This window comes from Vidua chalybeata, chromosome 21 (assembly GCF_026979565.1).
Source record: "Vidua chalybeata isolate OUT-0048 chromosome 21, bVidCha1 merged haplotype, whole genome shotgun sequence".
NCBI classification, from domain to species: Eukaryota; Metazoa; Chordata; class Aves; order Passeriformes; family Viduidae; genus Vidua; species Vidua chalybeata.
In genome coordinates this window covers 1,605,806-1,626,938 of record NC_071550.1, presented here as the reverse complement: position 1 = coordinate 1,626,938, position 21,133 = coordinate 1,605,806, and the positions used below count along the sequence as shown (strand labels likewise).

Here is a 21,133-nt window from a genome sequence, read left to right as displayed (position 1 = left end):
GCAGACAGAGTTAGCAGCACGTTTATTAGAAGACTTGGCACTGCTACAGCGGCTGCCGCTGGGGGAAACCGCACCGGCGCCGGGGCGCGCCTCGCCCACCGTTCGGTAGAGGTAGCGACGTGTCCGCCCCCGTAAGGCATCCCGGGGAGCGGCTACCGGGGCTCCTCCTCGCCATCAGCCGGGACGCGCCGGGGGAACGGCGAAGAGCCGCCCCGAACGCCGCCGGGACGAGCTGCTGGCTTCTTCACGGCCACGGGACATCGCCCGGCAGCCGCTGACCCGCCTGCTTTGGTTATCACACGTAGTGTAAGACTTTTGCCCAGTCAGTGAAGAGGTAGCTAATGCTCAGTCCATCGATTATACAATCTCAAAGGAAAGGCGTCTGTCCTGCCTTCTCACCCCTTACCAAGTCTGGAGGCACCACTATGTCCCCCTCTTTGTTTATAAAAATTAACATTTAACGTGACTTTAGAGTTTTCTCAACAGTTTCAGTTTGCATCCCATTTTGATTCTCCCTCCTCACTTTTACTCCTCCTCCCAGTGACTCCAAAACTATAATCAGTCCCACACAGTTTCTACGTTATTTCAACAAAAGTTCAGCGGCAGCTAAGTTTTGCCAAAAAGCTAGGGGAGAGAAAGACTGACACTTCAAATTCATCAGTTACTAACTTGCAAAACATGTCTTCTAAAAGAAAAATAAATTAAGGAAAGACTCATCCCTGATCTATGCAGGAGGCTGTGCAGTTGCAGCATGTGCTGCAGGAACACATGCCACACAAGCTACCATCACTCAGAGAAGTGGTGAGCCCAAACCTCTGGCAAACCTAAATTCTAAAAATTCCTTCTTCTATATAATATAAATAAATAAAATGCCAACTTAAAAAAAAAAAAATTCCTAATATACTGAGGAGTTATTAAAATACTTTTGTAATAGACTTCAGTTATTTTTAGGATATGCAGGAAGTTGTACAGCACATTAAGTTGTGAGACTATCCACTTACCAGCAAATGGTATTCTACACAGTAACACACAGATTATGATAACTGCCATAGTCCTCATCTGAATATGCAGCATCAGTAGCAACAACCAACGGATCTAATCTTTCACTACTCGGGACATTGCAATGAAGACAACATTTTACATACATGGACAATTAAGTTCACCTTATTCTATAATTGAGCTGCCTCTGCATATTCCATTTACCATAATTCTCACTCCATTTTAATCTGTAATTCAGAGAAGCAGCATTAGCCAGATTTTGCTTTTCTATTACCTCTTCTATACTCTTCACTTGTCTTTCCATATAGGGGCAAATTCTAGATGAACTCTACCACCAGTGCACTTTGCATCGGTGTATTGCCCTCAGAGCTCCAGTGTTTCTGGAGTCACGCAGCCATCTCCTGCATAAATCTTTTGGTCTGCACCCTTTTGCCAGGCCAAAAGCAGACATTAGTAAAAGTCACTTTTCATCCAACAGATGTGTCCATTTTCAGTGAAGAAAGTCTTCTGCATTTCTGCTTTTTCCTATTTATTTATGCTGTGCTCTTGCCAAACGACCACAGCAGCCTTTAACTGAGCAGCCCAGCAGTCTTGGCCTTCTCAGACGTCCAAATCACCACAGCACAGGGTGGACTGAACACCTATGCATCTTGACCAAATGATTTCTTTTGTTTCTTAGGAAACCCCTTGTCTCTTCATATCAGCTTCAAGTCACCCACAGCTACTTCAACAAGCTGTATTCTCCTTACAGTAACATTACAGCTTCATAACTTCACAAAAACCAGAACTTTCCAGATAGACAAGACTTTCAATACTGTCCATTTTGCTGCCATGTTTTCTAGCATTTGTGCAGTTTTATTCCTTTCTGTGGCAGAAGACCTTTTTTGTGTCCATATTCATATTGCCTTGGATTGTTCACTAGTACCTTACAGCACGTTGACCTGGCTCTGCAAGCTCTCATTCTCCACGTCTGTCTTCATTTTGACATAGCACTATAACTTATTTCCATTTAGTGAATAATACATTATCAAAATGTTTGAACAATACAGAAGATTTTGCCTGAAGACAGAATGCAAGCGTCAGATGCAACTGTCACAGTCAAATTTAGTTCAAAACAACTCTGAAAGTGGGTGGCTTCAAGAGGAAAAACAGTTCTTCCCATGCAAACCTATCTTCTACCCCAGCAACCTGAACAATAATTTAAAAAGTTTCAAATAGTTAGACTTTAGGCCTAAATATATTTGCTACAACTTGAAAGATGAATGCCCTGATGTAATTTCCTTTGCTTACTTCATAGCTGTCCATGTAAGAGTTCGTGTAACAGTCAAGTGCAGTAGTTCAAGAACTCAATTGCAAAAACTGATTCACAGAATCACCTTCTTTTTCTACTTCAAAGTATGTGGATTTCTGAAAACGTTCTGCAACATTAACGAGTTTTAACGTCCATCAGTGTAATGTCTGCGTAAGGAAATCCTGACTTCTACACACACAGAACTGAAGAGCAAGACCAACTTTTGATAATGACATACACAACACTTTTTGCTCTAACACACCTTTGGTCATACCTGTTTAACATTTTTAACCATACAGTAGCAGCCTTTCACCCCCACCCCTCATTCAAACACACCAACAGTACTACGTTTAGGTAGGAAGCATAATCTCAGCCTCATGGCAAACCTTGTGGAAAAGAGCTGCACTGGAAGAAATCCTTATTTCAAACACAAACAGCAGTTCTCTGCCGAGGATCAGCCATTTGATTATTAGTCTATGCTACACTTCAGTACTAACAGTGCTGTTCTACTGGGAATGGTGTGCCTCAGATAAATTAAGCTTCTTTCAGCCTGACTGGGATGCAGATAATTCCACAGCACTTTTGAGAAGCAGTGTGGTATAATCCCAGAATCCAAATTAACATGCCATTCCCGCTACATTTGATGTTTAAGGCGGTATACAAGAGGTATTGCTGAGTACAGTCAATAGCTGATCTATTAACCTATAGAAATTGTGCTACCTATATCTCATCCTAGGATCTGTAAAACACTAATGGTCACTTCAAAAAATTAAGGAAATCAAAAAACTTTATGTTAAGTTCTTATAGCAGGTATTTTTGTTTAAAGTTAAGTGACAAGTGGCCCTTATTAGACATCAAGGAGAGACGTACAAGAACTAAGGGGGGGAAAAAGCAAAAAAAAAAAAATCATGGAGTTGTTACACATTGCAGCTTTAAAAAGATTCTTTTCACAGTGTCAAAAAGCAGTATTTCTCCACTCCAGCTTTGCTCTAAACCCAACAGCTGTTGTGGTTTGTGATGCAAAACTTACGGAAGATGGAGGATAACTCTTAGCTTTGAAGTGTTTAGCTTGTCTCAGTACATGCACTGGTAAGTGCCCTTTAAAAATCCCAGGTATGCCAGCGTAAGAACAGGTCACATTTGCACTCCAGGCACCAGCCTCTCACATTCCAGAGCTGCAATTTATCCTCAGTTTGAACAGCTCTATGCAATGATCAGCTAACCCTGCCAAATCATATAGGGTTTCATCTTTTCATAATGCATGTTGAGGTTAAAAACCCTGAGAGTTTTTAAGAGAGCATTGATTGGCAGCAGAAGGTTCTTGAAATAGGTTTAGAAAGGGCAAAAAAGTGACACAAAAATACTTCATTTCAACTGCAGGAGTCTAGGGGTAAGATCAGAGAAAGGTAATTTTAAGAGGTAAGTTTAAATTTGAGTATATGGAGTGTTTTCAGTTATCCAGTGCTTTTTAAAAAAAATATCGGGTTATCTCACACACTTGTCCTCTTTGCTTTCCTCCATCTGCCCAGACACAGAGAGGCCTCTAACTGCACAGCAGATGGTTTACTTGCAGCCCACAGCAACAGTCTTTCAAAAGGTGTTAGTCTTGAGTCTCCTAATCAGAGAGAAATGAAACAATTAACCCCTTAATCCACAGTAGAGACATAGAAACCTGAAGGAGGATTGCTATTCACAGAAAATATCAAGTAAGACTAAGAGCGATGGCTGAAGACCTGCCAGGTTTTGCAATCCAACCATCTGTAGCCTTGCAGGGCACGCCACTAGTTTAGGGAAGAAGCCAAACCAACGGTTTGCTCCTCTCAGTCACGATCCCTACACAGGGCGAGTTTTAATTGCTTAATTGACGCAGGTACTATCGTTTCTTAAACCGAGCACAGCCTGAGGCAGCTTCCCTGCATCCAGTACCTGGCTGGCATCAGCCTGCTGACAGACCTTACTGTCTGTAGCAGCGCTACATGTGAATGAATCGAAGTCCACCGTTATGTCTTGCACGTTTCTTTCATTGGCATTGTCAAAGCTATTTTTACCGTGCAGCTGTTTAAGGTGTTTCCTCAGAACGGGCTTATGCGCAAAGACCATGTCACAGTAGTTACACTTGTGGGGCTTGTCCCCACTGTGCAGGTTGAGGTGGTCCTGTAAGGAACATTTCTGAGAGAACGTTTTCCCACAGATCTTACACTGGAATGGTTTGATGCCTGCGTGCACTCTCATGTGCCGGTGGAGATTGCCCTTCTGAGTGAACGTCTTGCCACAGAGCAGACACATAAATAGTTTATGCATCTTTAAGTGGTTAGCATAGTTTTCCAGATGCCGAAATACTCTTGTGCACTTTGGGCACTGATGGTGCCACTGGAGGCCTTTGTCTATCCCTCGGTTGTTAGGCCCAAACATATCTTTAGAGGCCAGAATGATGTTATCGCTGCCGGCATATGAAAGGGCATAGTTGTGGAGGTGGTTTTGCTCTATCTCACTTGCTCTGTTCTCAACAGTGGAGTTGATAAGAAAGTGTTGAGGCTCTGAGGAATGCAGTGCAGTTTGTTCAGAAGAAATAAACTGATTCTGATCCTTCTTATTCCTAACTTCTGTTACCTCCCCGATGGACTCCACCTTGATGATCTGAATATCACTATCCTCCATGTCCATGCTGTCTTCTGAAGGCTGAATACAAGGCGAGTCTTGCTGCAGAGAGTCATCGTCTCCCTGATGTTCCTTCAGCTCAGAAGAGTCGCTTTGCTGTTCGCACTCTTTGCTCTCCAGCGGTTGCTTGGGTTTGATGAACTTCCACAGGGCCTGAGTGCACCGTTCCACGATGTGGCTCATCTGCAGAAAGCTCGCAGCAGTCAGGTAGTTCACCAGCTCCATTTCAGGGAACTCCAGAGTGCCACTGTAGCAGGAGAGAAGCAGCTGTCTCCCCACTTCTGAACTCTGCAGGATGGAGATTTTTACATCTCTGGAGTCATTCAGCAAGAACTGATCTCTTAAAAAAGGAGAGCCAGCAGCAAAGACAATTTTATGCCCGTGAACTTCAACATCATCTATATGGACCACGACATCGCAAAACTTGTTTTCTTCCCTCAGTTTGTTCATTTTCTGTAACATTGAATCTCCATAGTTGTCAAACTTGAAATGAAGAATATCTGATCTTTCTGACATTTTGGCACACCTAAGGAAAAGCAGCAGAGAAAAAAACAAACAATGAGTACTTTTTGTTTTCTAAAAGGTAGGTTAGAAAGATTTAAAGTAATAACATACAAAGTGTGTGTTTATCAGCCGTTATGTTTTTTATCCTAGGTACACACTGAAGTCCATTGCAAGTAAGAACAAATTCAAGTTTACATCTCACATTACAATAACTTTACCTTTTTTTAACTTAATGAAGCCTGAATATTAAGTAGAGGTGCTATGACAAAAATTCTCCTGAAGCAATATCCTAAAGAGTTAGGGTGTAAAGGGAAACTGTATTTTAAGCAAGCTTTGTGTTTTGCAGCACTGGGTTTATCACATTAGATTGTCTTTCAAGTTCTTCTGCAGGAGTTGGTTTGTTGTGTGTTGTTTTGGCTTTTCCTAAGATTACAGAAAAAGTCTTCACAATGGCTTCTGCTAGGCTCCCTGTTTTGAATACCTGGGAAATAAAGTAAGCCTTGTGTTTAGTCTTGTTCTTTGGAAGATCACTTCTCTAGGAAGTTTGTTCTTGTTTTGACAGGACTCGGAATGAAGAACAGTGGATCTTCCATAAACCAAGTACTGTTATTTTGTCTTTCAACAGTTGCTTTAAGAATTTATTAGACTACATTGATTCTGGACGAAACACTGCTCACACAATCCTGCCAAAGCACTAGGATTGCAGGAAGTGAAGAAATAACAGGAGACTAAATGATGCAAGATTTGGTTAGATAAAATTACAAAACAAAGCAAAACTTACACCTCCCAATTATTACAAACACCACATAAAGCTCAGAAGGAAGCTTTGAAGTTTACAGATAAAAGCAGATACTGCTCTCTTGGGGCATGAAGTGTCAGCTGGGTGTACACACAGGAATGGCATTGTGCCCACACAAGACAAGTATTCAAAGAATGTTTTTTGGAAGCATCTGTCAATAATCAGGGCTTTTTTCAGTTTGCAGCTCACACAGCATTTGGAGACACAACCTCCTCATTGATCACACCCATCAAGCATATCTTCCAGTGTATGGCATGCAAAAATTAGGGAAGGATTTCAGAAGACTTAAAAAACCGTGGACAGCTTGGAAGCAGGGGGGGCATCGTTCTGCAGTACAACTGGTTCTGCTAAATCTGCGGAACCCAGTCTCTCAGTCACCTTCAGCGCTGCCTGACTGACCCTGTTTCTAGGGCTGAAAGTGTAATTTTAAGAGGCAACAGCCTTTGCCAAATATAAACGACAGGAACAGATCATCCTGATATATCTTCAGTGAATTTTAGGCATTATCAAACTGGTTCTTTATGTGTTTTCTCTGGACAAGGATGAGGGAAGTCCAGTTGTGAGTCTGTTTTTTCCACCTTGGAAATGTATACAGTATGAATGCAGTTAAAGCACCCATGCTAAAGTTACACTGTGCTGTTAACCACAGCTATTCCAGCCATTCAGCCTGTCTCTGGCAGACTACAAAAGCCACATCGTGAGAAACTGTATATCGAAAAGTTGTGACTTGCCTTGGCACGCGTTCAGTTTCTACTACTACTGATCCCCAGGAGAAAAGAGCACTAAATGAATCCCAAACCCGCTATCTCGGGAGGGTGGCAGACCAAGGCAAGCTCCCGTCGGACGCGCAGGGCTCCCCGCTGGAAGCACGTGCTTCCTCGGCCTTTACCGACCGCGGATCGCCCCGGCCCCTCACATCTACTTCCCGGGGTCCGGGAAAAGAACGTTCCAGCACAGCTCAGCCGGGAGCCCGCGCAGCATCCCAAAACAATGTAAACGCAATGCCCTTTGCGAGAGCGGGGGAAGCCGCTGTCCGCGCCAGGCCCGGCCCCGCGGCATGGACGGAGGGAGAGAAGGAGCAGGTACCTGTAGCGTCGGGCCGCGTCCCCGCGCTGGCACCCGCGGCCGCTCCTGCCTCCGGCTACGGACCTAGAGAGGGGAGGAGACCCGCCGTGAGCCGCCGCCCCGGCGCCGGGCCGGGCCCGGCCGCCCGCCGCGCCCCCCGGGCGGCCCCGCGCCCCGCCGCGCCCCCGGCCGGGCCGGGCCGCCCTCCGAGCGCGGCCCGCGGGGGCAGCGGGAGCCGCGGGCCGCTCCGCGCCGCGCTCCGGGGCCGCCGCCCGCGCCCCGCCGGCCCGCCGGGACCTACAGGCGCCACCGCAGCCCAGCACCGCGACTCGGAACCGCATTGTCCGCCCGCCGGAAGAGCCGCGCCCGGAAGCACCGGCGGGGCCGCCCCTCCGCCCGGTCACGTGGGGCGGCGGCGGCCCAGGCCCGGCACCGGGAGCGGCGGCGGCGGCGGCCGGGGTAGGTGCGGTTGGCGCTGCCGCGGGGGCGCGTCCGCCCCGTCCCCGCTGCGCTCCGGCGGCGCTGCCCCGCCGCCGCTCCCTGCCGGTGTGCGGGAGCTGGGGGCCGTCCTGCGTTCCGCTACCGCCGGGTCCCTCCCTCGTCCCCGGGGCCGTGTCTCCCACCCGGCGCGGTGCCTCCCCGTCCCCTCTGCCCGCAAGGGCCGCGGCCTCGGCGGCAGCGGGGCCGTGAGGCCGCCCCAGGTCCCGCAGGGCCGGGCCGAGTCGTGGGGCAGGAGAGGGGCGCCAGGCCGGGCCCGTCCTCCCCAGGTGCGGGTGTAGGGGACGGGGACGACCCGCCTCGAACCGCGCCGGTGTCCCCGGGACCCCGCCGAGCCCGTCCCGGCGCCGCCGGCTTTCCCCCCGCGTCCCATCCCGGGCGGCGCGGCACTGACGCGGAGGGACCGGCCGGCCACCCGCTTTCCCTCTCCGTGTCGCGGGGTTGTTGCCTGTCGCTTCCAGGTGGATCCTAAAATGTGGCGTTTCCTTGCGCGCAGGCATCTTTATTTGGTTCGTGTACCGTAACTTCGATGTTTTTTGCGGGTTTTATTCTTCTTGTTGTCAAGGAAGCGTTTCTTTCAGTTAAAATGTCCCTAGTAGATAATTTTTAAGGATTGGTTGTGTCAGTTAGGAGCGAAAATTTAAGTATAAACAGATTGTGCAAAGTTGGTTTAAAAACACTTATCAGCAAAAATTAAGTGAAAATCGAACTGCTGGAAGTAAAGCTGGTGATTTATCTCTGTGTAGATTTGCCTGATCATTTTGGGGGAGTGGAGGAAAAGTAGAAAAAGTATTCAGGAGAGGTTTGGAGAGAAGGACAAACTCATGTGAGAGGTTTGCAGAGGAAAAAGATTGTGTTTATTTCTTGAGTACAAGCTGGAGAACAGGTAGGAGATACAGGTATGGCTTGATCTGTGTTCCAGATTTTGTTTTACTTACAGTTTCTGTTAAAGCCCAGGATTTCTGAGACTTTTGGCTACCTGGAAAACGTGTTATTACAGGAGCTGCCCACTGCTGTTTGACTTGCAGAAAATACTGTATTCTCTTTAAAGGCCTCTATTTTAAAGGTCAAGGACCTGAGCAAACTTATTTTTGTGTACACAGTAAACAAATTAAGCGATGAAGCTTGGCATAGGGGTTTCCTTCCAATTTCCAGCCCTAAGTACAGTGTTTAGTAGCACACACCAAATGTAACTCCTTTTTTCTTGGTTCTTCCACAGCATGTTTTTAAAGCGCTCTGGTTGTCTGGTGAGCGTAGCTCCCTGTTAGTGTTTGAATCCTAATGAGAGAGCAGCTCCAGCAATAGGTAGAGCATCATCCCCAGGGTTTGTTTAGCTGCTGGCTGCACTGGCTTCCTCCCAGCCTCCAGCCCATGCTGTGTCCTGGCTGCACGGCTCCGAGATGGGGCTGGTGCTGGGGCAGCGTCAGCTGCGGCGCGTGGATGAACCAACTGTTCACAGTTAATTCATTCCAGCAGCATTCCTGTGCTGGGCTGGCTGAGGCAGTGTCAGCATTTCTTTTATGAACTGCAGTTTCCCAGGATGGGCTGCTTGTTTCTGGGATGGAGAATTTACTGATTACAAGAGCCTAAAATTAGGGTTTTGTTCTCTGGCAGATAGTTCAAATTCGGATTGAAAGCAAAATGATGTTGGCAATAGCTATCAACCTGTTAAAGATTGTTAACAAAGATTGCATTAGCTTAACTCTTGTCTTTTCTCTGATGCCTGGTTTTGCATACAGTGTGTCATGATTCACTCTTCTCCCCTCTCTGTAAGGAGAAGGGTGGAATTAGAGACACCATTATCTCCAAATAACAATATCTTTTTTCTTTCTGGCTCTTGAAATTAGTGGGAACATCTGTGGCTGTCAGTGTGTTGCAAAATGAAAGGAAAAGTTAGACTTGTAGTTGTTATTTTTTATTGATTACTCTTTAGTCATCCAAAGTCTGTATTTTCACATGCAGTATTCCTCTGGCTTTCCTGCTTCATTTTGAATGCCAAGGACTTCTTGTTGCATTTGAGAGTATGTGTTGCACAGGGAAGGTGGGTAAAGATCAGACATGATTAAGCAGACTAATCATGTGATACGTGAGAAGAAAAAAGATTGCTACTGATTGCTTGTATACTATTTGTTTTTTTGGTCTTTGTTTTTTTTCCCAGAGCTGTGATAAAACACAGGCATTGACCTGGAGTGTTTTCCAGGCTTTTTTTCAGGACTTGGAATGTATTTTAAAACAACAAGTGTGCACTAGGTGAATTGTACAGGTAGAAAAACCCACAGCTGTCCAAGGCTGTAGGAGCTCAGTCTTACAGAATGTTGGGTTCTTTGTCATTACCCAGCTCTGCAAAGTGCACTGTAAAGCCTCTGAACTCTGCCACAAATTCCACTGTTCACCCACACTAAGATGCTAATGATGAACACTCAGAAAGCAGAACTTTGTATCTTTAAATTGAACCATACTGGATTTGTTGTTAAGCTGTGCATAGAGCCAGAGGAATAGAAACAGAAAATACATTATATTTAGGTATTTCAGCCACCTCAGTGTCTTTTCTGCATGTCACCTTCTCATTTTCCATGGTTTTTAACGCTATACTTAGTGGTTTCATATTTTGGAGGATAGAAGATATAAGTTTGTTTTGCATGCCAAGCTTTCTGAGTTTGCTTTTTAAGACAAATGAATTACTGTTCTTCAGTGATTTACTGAATATTGCTGTTCTTTATCTGGTGCATTCTGCATCAGATATATTGGAACTTTGTGGAATCACTTTAGGAACTGTGGCTGAGGTACAAAAGCTGAGAAAGATATGAATGGGGGAAAAAACCTTTTCCTCTCTGGTTTGCATACCTGTTCTCATGCTTATTCTCTTTTCTGCCCTGGAAACCCAGAACTTTTGTGTTGTATTTACCTGTAAATCCCGTGCTAAGGATGCTACATCCGCTGTTGACTCTCAGATTGAAGAAGTTCATACCCAAAATATTGATTTTTCCATTCACTCTCTGTCTTTTTGTGTGGTCATGGATGTTCTAAGCACCAGAAAATGGGTATTCCTTGGAAACTGAGTGAGACCAGCCATAGTTAGGAGTGCCATGCTTCACTTGTTGCACATGTCTCAAGATGGCATTTAAGCCTCAGCCTCTTCCAGTAATGTAAAATTGAAGGTTTTCTGGTTTTATTTTTTTTTTTCTATATACTGTTTGCTTTAAGCTCTTTTAAATTCATTCTGGCAGAACTTTGAAGGAAAGCTTTGATCACAAGTTGCAGGTCAGGTGTCAAATATTTGGGAAAGGGAGGGAAAGTAAAAGATAAATGTTTTATAAGTGTGTGTAACTAATCTGAACTTTTGGTAGGTTTGTTTTCCAGTTGTTTAAGATTTTAGTCATGGTCAATGGGGTCTCTGCTGTTCCTCTGCACATTATCTTGAGTAGAGAGTAAGGTGTAACAGCAATGAAGAGGAATTTCACAGAGAACCAGAATTTTAAGTAAAATTGAAAGCAGTGACCCAAGAGCCAGCTGTGTTGACTTTCTCATCTTCCAACTTTCTCCAACAGTTTGTTGTGTGAGGAGAGGCCAGAACACCCATTTAATTACACAGATGAGCAAGGAAAGAGGTTGGTAGAAGTTTGCCTCTCTGTACATGTTTTACCCAGACACTCTGTCTCCCGTGGAGGTGTAAAGAAAGCTTCAGGCAAACACTGCCTTATTGTGGCGTAGTTTTGTGTCAGGAGCTCAACTGTGCTGAATTCAAAAGCTCCTATTTTATTTATGCTTAAACAAACCAAAGCCTCTTTCCATGATAGGGATGAGACACTGGCTTTCTGAGGGACATCAAAACTTGAGCTCTGTGCTTGGGTGAGGTTTTTGGTCCTAAGCTGTGAGAGTAGAAAGCTTTGGGTCTGAGTCCAATTGCAGGTATTGCTGAAGAGCACTGTCACTGCTGCTGTTTGTTCTTGGGGTTTGATTCCTAAGCCACTCGAAATTGCTCTGCTGGTCTTTGATGTGTGCCCTTCTAGGCTGGCCCTTATTTTAATGAGCTTGGAGGCTTTCTGGTGGTGATTGTGCCACTGTGAGCTTTCTGATTCAGGTAAAACAATCCATGTGGTAACCTATATGGAACAAAGTGATAGCCAGGAATGGAGGAAATTAAACCCATGCAAAGCAAAGTGTGAGGATATAGAAATTTTGGTTAACTTCAGGCAATATTTTAATATTTGAAGACTACTTTCGTACCTCCAGCGTTTGAGCATTAATCCAGTGAACCCCTGTGGCTGATTCCAGCACAGTTGGGTATCTGAGCTTTGCTTGCTGCTACATCAAAAGCTTCTCTCAGTTGCCTGCTCCACTGTGCCCTTTCCTGTGCTCTCCTGTCTTGTGTAATTTCATGAGAGTTCTGCTCACTGTTCGACTGGCAAAGTTGGGCTGATTGGGACGTCCTGGTGTTGCAATTCTGTGTTGTGACACTGCTGTGGGGTTAGGCTGGGCCAGCTGTGCCCCAGGATCCGCGTGGGGTTTGTTTACACCACGCTACGCCAGACACGGAGCGTGGAAAAGCACGGCAAGCTTGTTATTGAATTGAAGGTAATGTTGGGGAAAGGTGTTGGATTGAAACTCTTGGGAAATAGGAGAAATTAGCACTTGAAGACAGACAGACTATACCAAAATAAAGTGCTAAAGTGATCCTTGCCTGGATGATCTTTACAGCTGCTTGTGATCAAAGCCTGCTCCTCTACTCCTGCTGTCAGTGTGGAAGATGAGTTTGCTCTGTTTGAATGAAAACAGTAAAGCCAAAGGGGTATTTAGTGTTTGATGCTTATTTTTAGTCTGTGTTTCAAGATCTGTGATTTAGGTATTTTCAGAGATCTGTGTCTTATATAGATGGCGCAATACAGAACTTCTGTAGAAATGTCTTAATATGAATTCTTAAAACAAAAGCATCTTTAAGAACTCTGCCCTACCTTTAAGATACATGTGAATAATACCAGATAGACACATAGAGTGTGCAGAACTTCCCAAAATGCCTACATTTCCCAGCCAGTAATTCACACTGAAAGTGGATCTTAAAATGGTTTTGAAAAGGATATCTAAGTACCACACATGATTTTGAAAATAAATCAAATAATCACAGATGTGTTGTCATTCATGAACAAACCACATCCATTCTTCCTCTTACACTCTGCTTCACTTGTTCTCTGAAACATGTTCCAGGATCATGAAGTAATTAGATTGGTAATTGGTTAGAAGTTGTCCTCCTGGCAGCCTTCATGTTGTATTGGCAGTTGTGGGGAGAGCATTGATAGGAATAAAAGCAGGCTTTGCTATTTCTGGTGTTTTGTTCGTGGTTCAGGCAGGAATGCTGTGAGCTGTGCCAGGTCTCTGTTGTTTGGCTGTACTGTTGGAAGCCAGGTTGGGATGGTGCTTCCAGGTTGGAAGGCAAAACTGGAGGCTGAAAAAGCATTTGAGTTTGGTTATGCTTGGGAGTTTGTAAAGACTCAAGCCATTGAGATAAGGGTATATTTGGGTTTCTGGGAAATTTAATCACCCATTTTTATCACGGCAGTCTGTTTTGAGCCATGAATTCTGGGAATCTGTGCTGTAGAGTTCAAGGTGTGCAGCTGAACTTCACCTTTTGTTCCTTTCTTCAAATGCCTCTCAGTGCCAGTTCCAGCTTTTTAAAATCCTCTGTTGGCTCTGCTTCTCAGTACTGAGCCAGCCTACGCTGTTCTTCCTGCTTCTTGGAAGTCTTTGCTTTTATTGCTCCTTATAGTACAGAAGATTCAGCATAGATTCATGAAATGCTCTATGTCCCAAGGTTTCAGAACAAAATATCAAGAGTTACGTCAAACTCTTGTTTGGGTGAACAGAATGTGACTACAGCATACAGTGAGCTCTGATAGATAAAACTAATTTTTGCATGAACATAGGTGAAGGCAGGTATTAATTGAAGGAAGTAAATGGACTTTATTGTGCTGGCCTTAATTGTCAGCAAGTAGAGTGTATGTTCCAGGGCCCTGTTTTGTGTGATGTGTAGAAAGTGGTGACTGGCATAACCATGAAATACTGCAAGGAGTTTTATTAACTTCCCTTTTGTGAGCTGTGGAAACCAGTGCTGTAATAGCATGTGCTGCTTAGCAAGATGAAGGCAGGACTTTGAGTGTGCACTGAGAGAGGAGTTGGAGCTTGGTTGTGCTGTCGGATGAGTTAGTTTTTATAATTAGTCAGCAGGTTTCTGAAGAGAAACATTTGAGCATTTTAGCATGAAGTTTTATATAAGTATTTTTATGATTTTTGTTTTTCAGGAGTTTATAACATATTTAATCTCATTCATGAATCGAACTTCCTTTTTAAGTCATGGATGACAAGGCTTCTGTTGGAAAAATCAGTGTCTCTTCAGACTCGGTATCCACTCTTAACAGTGAAGATTTTGTCTTGGTTTCCAGGCAAGGGGATGAAACACCATCTACAAATAATGGTAGTGATGATGAAAAAACAGGACTGAAGGTAAGAACCAATAACCTGAGTTTGTTCCCTGTTCTTCTAATTCAAACTAACCATAGAGAGCTTAAAGAGGGACTTCTTTGTTTTACTTGACAAAAGGGAGAACTTATTCAAGAACCAGTTTTGTCAGTAATTTCTTCACTGCTGATGTCAGAGGTGGTAATTAGGTTTTGAGTAAGAGCTCTCTCCATCACTAGCTGTAGGCTTTTTCCCACTTTGCAGAATCCTTCCTGAAGTGCTTAAGATGAAACAGACTGATTGTCAAGAACATGGAACTGTGATTTTATCACAGCTTTCAGGTGGAAAGCAATATTAGCATACATGGATTTGACTGTATCTGTTAATTCAGAGATAAGCTGAAGTTTTCCCCAATGTGAAATCTTCTCTTTAAGAAATGAGGAAGAGTAGTTATAACTAACAACTTGGCATGAATCTGAGAACAGGAGCTCTGTGTGAAAGGCTTGTGAGAGCTGGAAGGGCACTGACATCTTCTCACTTGTAAAAGTGCTGTTCTGAAAAGAGACCCTTGTCGCCCTCTACTTTTTTTTTTTTTTTTTTTTTGCTACTTAGAGCAACATTCATCCCAATTTGTATTTCAGCAGTTTTTAAGAAAAGTGGCACAAGTAAGGTAATCACTCCAAATTCCATCACTTTAATGTGTTGAAAACTGGATCTTCCCTAGAGTGAGTAGAGCTAATGTGTTCTTTGTGGGAGATGGAAAGAAATATTCCACCATTGGAAGAAACTGATGTCTGTCTACAGCTGCATCTATGTCTTTAAAGATGATAAGAAATCCTGTGTTCTGCCTTTTGGACTGGGTGCTCCTTTTTTCCTTTGCAGTAGTTGTAGCAGAGACTTTATTGAACATTTCTTGATGCTTTTGCTCTTCTTGCTTTTACCTCCCAACTGCTTTGTTTGTTTTTCTTGTGTTCCTTTGAGTCCTGGGCAAGACATGCTGTTATAGTGGCTCTTTTCTTTTACACAGGACTTCAAATAAATTCTGTCAGTCAAGAGGCTCAAGACTGATCTTTTGCTTAATCTGGCAAAAAAGTTCACGTATGTTTTATGGTTGTAGAAGATGTCACTTCACATCATAGAATAGTCTAAAAAACGTGAACATTTCTTAAGCATGGAGCCTGGTGATGTGTGAAATCACCTGAAAGGTTGTATCCTCATGCTTGTCTTTCTTCATGCTGCAAATACCAGCAGCTTCAAGATCAGTATCAGCATCACTACTTAGGAATTCAGAGTAGTCTCACAGAGGTACTTACCTTGAGAATGCTTCTGTGGCCGTGTCTGCAATCAGCTCCTGAAGCATCGTTTGAGGGCCCAGGAGACAGACATGCTCATGTCAACCAGCTTCTCTGTTCCATCCTGTTATCCCCAACGAAAATTTGGAAGCATGAAATGTGAGAGTCTGCAACACTTCTTGCTCCACATGGGAGCTATTTGTATCACTGTTTGCCCCCAAAGTGGTTTATGAAATGCTGGCTACAGGTGTGCTGTTTCTCTTGATGAGGAAGGAAGAACATGAGCCCTGCTGCCTCCTGATCATCAGTTGTAAAATAAAGTTATGCTGTTCTCTGGTTTGGCACTGAATGCCACAGAGCTTTGCAGGTCTTAAGCTTCTTTATGAATTGGGAGCTAGGACTGAGCACGAGCCTTGAACAAAGTGATTCACCTTCAGCTTTTCAGTATTCCAGTGTGGAGAGCATGTGCTGTTGGTTATTGGCTGCAATCTGAGTGATTAATGGCAGTTTTCTACCTTAAACAAGCACTCAATATGCAGTCTAAATTCTCCCATAGAGGGACCTTCCTGTTAACCTCCTTCCTTCTGCTTAAGGAGGAGAAAACTTTCAGCAGAGGAAATGGGAAGACTTTTTAGCTGTTCTTAGGGACAAAAATTTGGGTATTTTGGTATTGTTCTGCAAGAAAAGAGACATTCTGCCATAGCCTATGGCTTTATTCTTGGTATTTTTTTTTCCTCAATTTGAAAATAGCCATTCAGTTGCCAGTGAGGTGGAGTAGTGGAGATTGTCAGAGGTGTGTTAAGAGTGTTGTCACTGTGGTATCTGAAAGTGTTTCAGTAGTGCATGAAAAATGAATGTTAATAGTACAGCATGAGAACTGAGGTTATGTATTTCATAGGAACAGATGAGATTTTTATTTTCAGGCAGAAGCAATTGTTTTGGTACTTATAACTAAGTTAATTTGTAGGTGTCAAACCCCATTTTCTTTCATGTCCCCTCTAAGAAAAGCAAAAACTGAGTTCAGGTTTTTGTTTGAGCAGGTATCTCTTCCTGGTGCTCTGTTTCTGTAGAAAAGCAGTTTGAGGATGTTTCATTTGCTGATGAGCACAGTCTGAGGATGGTGCTGGAAGTTCAGGTTTGTGTTTGCTGAATGTGACAGGCTCTGAAATTTGTACATGGGGCCTAAGGCTCTCGTTTCAAATTTGCTGATAATGCTACATTTTTAAGTAATAGTGTAATGGACTGAGTTAATGTAAGTTTCTGTTTGGCACTTCTTTTCTTCCTCAAGTCCAGAGAGAGGAATATTTCTTTTCAATATAATTAGGAACCATATTTTTCTTCAGTTGGTTGTAATTCATAAACATGTTTTTGCTTTTTGTCAGTGCTGAAATACTTGGTTCAGTTTAAAAAGGGCTTGTCAGTGAATGTTTTCCAGAAATACAGTTTGCCTGCTGTCTCTGCTTTGCAGTGTTGTTCCTGTGTCTGCTCGTGCCCACTGGCAGTGGGACTGGGCTGGATTTAGGAAAGCTTTGCTGCTGGAGCACAGTGTGGAGCAGGAGTTCTGAACTCCCAGCAAAGCAAGACCTCTCCCAGCAGAGGCCAGCAGCACATGCGTCAGGAGAAGGGAGTAAATCACAGTTCTGATAAACCCCCTGGTGTGCTAAAGGAAGTTTGCTACATCCTAGTTAAAGGTTAAGTAAAATCAGTTTTGAGTTTTGTGAGAAATGGAGAAAGCCACGATTAGGGTAATGGTTTCTTTGCTCAGCCTCAAGCATTGATCAGGTGCACCTGTTATTGTTCCCTTCTGCCCTTGGTTCTGCCAGGCTGGCTCTGGTTTTGGGGCTGCAGTAGTTTCTGTAAACTAGAAGTTACTCTAGATTTTTTAATATATAGCCTTTGAAGGGGCTGACAGGACACTATAATTAATTAATTCTGTTTTGTTGCAAAACACGTAAACTCCATACAGTAAAGGAACATGGTGCATCCTCCATCATCATCATCATCATCATCTTCATCTTTCTGAGGATTGCCTGTAAAGACCTGAACAACAAACCTGATGCTTGAAAACCTTCTGCCTTTGATGACCCCATGCTTGTACAAGATTTTTCCACAATGAATCCTACAAATAATACTAAAATTGTTGGGAGGAAAATGGAAACCTGTGGATTTCTGTAACTACTTTCAGGTTACAGATGCCTCACTCTGGGGGAGTACAGCTGAGTAAGGCAGTTTCCCTGTCCTGCTCCTGGCAGGTGATCACAGCACAGGAGTGTATTTTAATCTGTACAAAAAGTGACATTCTGTTTATGTCAAGTTCAAGAGCATAAACGTCTCTTATTGTTACTGTTTAGATTCTGTAGCAAAACAGTCACTAGATTATTACTTTTTTGGGCTAGTTGAATAATTTGGATTTTAGTAGCTGGTGTGTAGCCTGTTAAATCAGTGAGTTTACAGCGAGGTAAGAATATGGAAGTGCTCCTAGGGTTGAGTTTTGGTGTCAGCAGGAATAACCAGCAGCTGCAGAAGTGTTAGAAGCAAGTATCTTTTGCTGATGGCATCTGGTAAATACTCTGTAAACTTGGTCACTTCCCTATTAATTGCAGAGGAATGGACAAAGAGTTTCCTTAGAAGCAGTATCTGAGAGCTTCCTGAAATGAATGCCTTCATTCCCTTTCCACTTCAGGACCTTATTTCACACTGTTGAGGTGGCTTCATGCTTTCATGTTGACTTCAATGAGCTCAAAGTCAGACTGCAGCTGAGCACTAGGAAACAAAGCAATGCTGTTACTTCTCCTCAGCATGATGGCATAATCTTGTTCCAGATGCTTCTCCTCCTGTCAAACCTTGCTGTCTTGCCCATAAACCATGTAACATATTTAATTATATTTGTCCCTGTCTGGTACTAATCTGAGAATTGTTACAGCCAATACTGTGGGCATCTGTAAGTTTCTCTGTCAAAGGTGGTCTTTGTAGTTGGTGATTAAAGACTTGTTTGAAAGTAATCTCCTCGCTTTTTCTAGTGTTAGAAAATTCCCACTTTGAGTTTGTAGATTTATTAGAGCAGGGAGGATATAATCCATGCTGGTGAGCATTTGCACCCTGCAGTTTGTGTTTATGGTTCTAACTGGGTTAAATTTGTTGACTGCTGCTTTGACTGGTAAATAAAAAGCAATATGAATGACCCTGTGCCTGAGGGGTGTTTTTTGTTGTTTGAACAGTCTTTTATTATTTTTTGTGTCCCAACTCTGTGGCTCTCAGATTGTGGGGAATGGAAGTGAACAGCAGCTGCAGCGGGAGCTCGAAGACGTGCTGATGGATCCACCCATGGAGGATCAGTCCAGTGACCGGGACCCTGGAGAAGTCAGAACTGATGGAGATGGGGAAGAACCTGTGGTCCTTGAAGCGTCAGCATCCTCTACCATTAACCCAGTGTCGGTGGCAGGACTCCAGAAACCAGAAATGAGCTTGCCAGTGAAACCATCCCAAGGAGGTTAGGAAAAAAAAAAAGAGGGGAATGCCTGGTAGTGTCTTACGATTTTTTGTGGGGAAGGTGAAGAGAATTTAGGTACAGGTGTGGCCACTAGCCTTTCCCCATGTCTCACATTATAATCACGTAGTGCAGTAAATTCCAGGTTATGTATGTGATGCAAGAGTTAATATCTGCTGAACTGTCCTGTATTCTGAAAACACTGCTGTACCAGCCCTGAGATTTGTGCACAAATATTGAGCTTACTTGCCTGGCTGTATAAAATATAAGTACAGGGCTTTCCTATAGTGTTTTGACCTGGCCTGACTTAGCTGTTCTCAGGCTCTTTAGTGTTCTGTTCAGTGGGCAGTCAGTGCCTGACACTTCCCGTGCGGGTGCCTTGCCTTGTTTCTGACGTTCCCCCTCGTGTGCTGCCCTAGACTGTGAGGATTTGAGCCCGTTCACGCCCGTGACGGACGAGGACAGCGTGGTGTTCAGCAAGCTGACCTACCTGGGCTGTGCCTCGGTGAACGCCCCGCGCAGCGAGGTGGAGGCCCTGCGCATGATGTCCATCCTGCGCGGCCAGTGCCAGATCTCCCTGGACGTCACCCTGTCCGTGCCCAACGTCTCTGAAGGGACCGTCAGGTACGGGGCTCGCTGCTCTGGGGCTGTGCCTTCATCTTGGCTCCTTTGGAAAGCAAACAAGCTGGTGGTTTACCTGCCAGGAGACTTGAGCAACTTGGATTTTCTTTAGTGGGAGAAGTGGGTTTTATAGACATCTGTGAAAAGGGATCCTTTGAATTTGTTTACCAAACACTCTGCCAAAAAGTACTGTGATGATCCAAGCTATCCCCAAAGCCATAGTGGGATTGGTTATTGATGAACACTTTGGAAATAGCCTGGAAAGTAGTTTGGAAAATGTCTGATACACGAGGCCTAACAGAGGTGGGGCTGTCCACTGCCAAATACTAGTGTAACTTTTGGAAGACTAATCCCTGAAAACCATGGAGAAATTATTGGTGGAAACATTTGTGGCTTTGTATTTTTTTGTGCTGTTCAATTTAAACATCATTATTGTGGTCATGCTTTGCAGTAAATGACAGGATCTAGTTTTTGTGGTGTACTTTCTCTAGGAGGTATGAAATTGTTAAAGCTTGCAAGTTATGTCTGGCTGAAATAATTCTAAAGATGCAAGCTTGCTTTTTTCTTCCCCTCTCTCTATTTTAACAGACTTTTAGATCCTCAGACAAACACAGAAATAGCAAATTATCCAATCTATAAAATCCTTTTCTGTGTACGAGGGCACGATGGGACCCCTGAAAGTGATTGCTTTGCTTTCACTGAAAGCCACTACAATGCAGAACTCTTCAGGATTCATGTCTTCCGATGTGAAATCCAAGAGGCTGTAAGTGCAAGCTTTTTGTCAAATGATAATTATGTACATATAAATGTTATTACTGAAATTTAAGTGAAGCTTTTCAGGCACTTCAGAAGTAATGTAATTCATCCATCAACAAACCTTAGTTATGGGGTAAGAATGCATGGTTAACAGTTTATCCTAAGAAGCGCAGAAAACCAGTTAATTAGATGCTAAAATGGAATTATTTTTGTGCAATTTGTGTGAATTAGGTAAAATCCAGGTAGGTTTCAGCTGACACTTGTGCACTCTGGCTGCAGGTGAGCCGAATCCTGTACAGCTTTGCCACTGCCTTCCGGCGCTCTGCCAAACAGACCCCGCTCTCAGCCACTGCCACCCCCCAGACCCCAGACAGTGACATCTTCACCTTCTCCGTGTCTCTGGAAATCAAAGAAGATGATGGGAAAGGTTATTTCAGGTAGAGATTCTTCTCTCGTGCAGCCTATGGTTCTGTTGGAAAGTGAGTGAATAGAGAGTGTGAGGCTGAGCTGGTCGTTAAATTCCCTTTTTGAGAGTTTCCTATTCTAGTTTAAATGAATCCCAGACATAAATATTTTTGGGAAATAATACAGTGATAAACCTCTGGACTGGGTAATTTTGGTTGTTGAATTGAACACTGGTGCTACCTGCAATGTGCTTTTTCTATTTTTTTTTTATTGTCTTCAATGCCTTTTAAGTTGTGCTTAAAAGCACA

At 43.8% G+C, this 21,133-nt stretch overlaps 2 protein-coding genes across 4 annotated transcripts in view; one reads left to right on the top strand and one right to left on the bottom strand.

Annotated features, from left to right (window-relative positions):
* Nucleotides 1-7: 7 nt before the first annotated feature.
* Nucleotides 8-7,410, bottom strand: ZBTB26 (zinc finger and BTB domain containing 26). The gene is made up of 2 exons (XM_053962045.1): nucleotides 7,338-7,410; nucleotides 8-5,474 (listed from the first exon to the last, which is right to left on the bottom strand). Exon 2 carries the CDS (start codon nucleotides 5,462-5,464, stop codon nucleotides 4,148-4,150), a length of 1,317 nt encoding a protein of 438 aa, XP_053818020.1. The 5' UTR covers nucleotides 5,465-5,474; nucleotides 7,338-7,410; the 3' UTR covers nucleotides 8-4,147.
* A 289-nt stretch (nucleotides 7,411-7,699) lies between these two features.
* The window catches only part of RABGAP1 (RAB GTPase activating protein 1), a 62,070-nt gene continuing 48,636 nt past the window's right edge, over nucleotides 7,700-21,133 (top strand). Inside the window, exons 1-6 of one of the 3 annotated variants that reach the window (XM_053962536.1) lie at nucleotides 7,700-7,775; nucleotides 14,108-14,309; nucleotides 18,815-19,046; nucleotides 19,463-19,667; nucleotides 20,253-20,427; nucleotides 20,700-20,857. In XM_053962536.1, coding sequence (XP_053818511.1) covers nucleotides 14,160-14,309; nucleotides 18,815-19,046; nucleotides 19,463-19,667; nucleotides 20,253-20,427; nucleotides 20,700-20,857 — 920 coding nt within the window. In that variant the 5' untranslated portion in view covers nucleotides 7,700-7,775; nucleotides 14,108-14,159. Of the gene's footprint in view, nucleotides 7,776-8,157; nucleotides 8,324-14,107; nucleotides 14,310-18,814; nucleotides 19,047-19,462; nucleotides 19,668-20,252; nucleotides 20,428-20,699; nucleotides 20,858-21,133 lie in introns of those variants that run through there. The other 2 variants (XM_053962537.1, XM_053962535.1) reach the window with 2 other exon arrangements.

Bases quoted from the DNA above. Each gene is read 5' to 3' on its own strand.
- ZBTB26 (XM_053962045.1), bottom strand. From the start codon at position 5,464: ATGTCAGAAAGATCAGATATTCTTCATTTCAAGTTTGACAACTATGGA.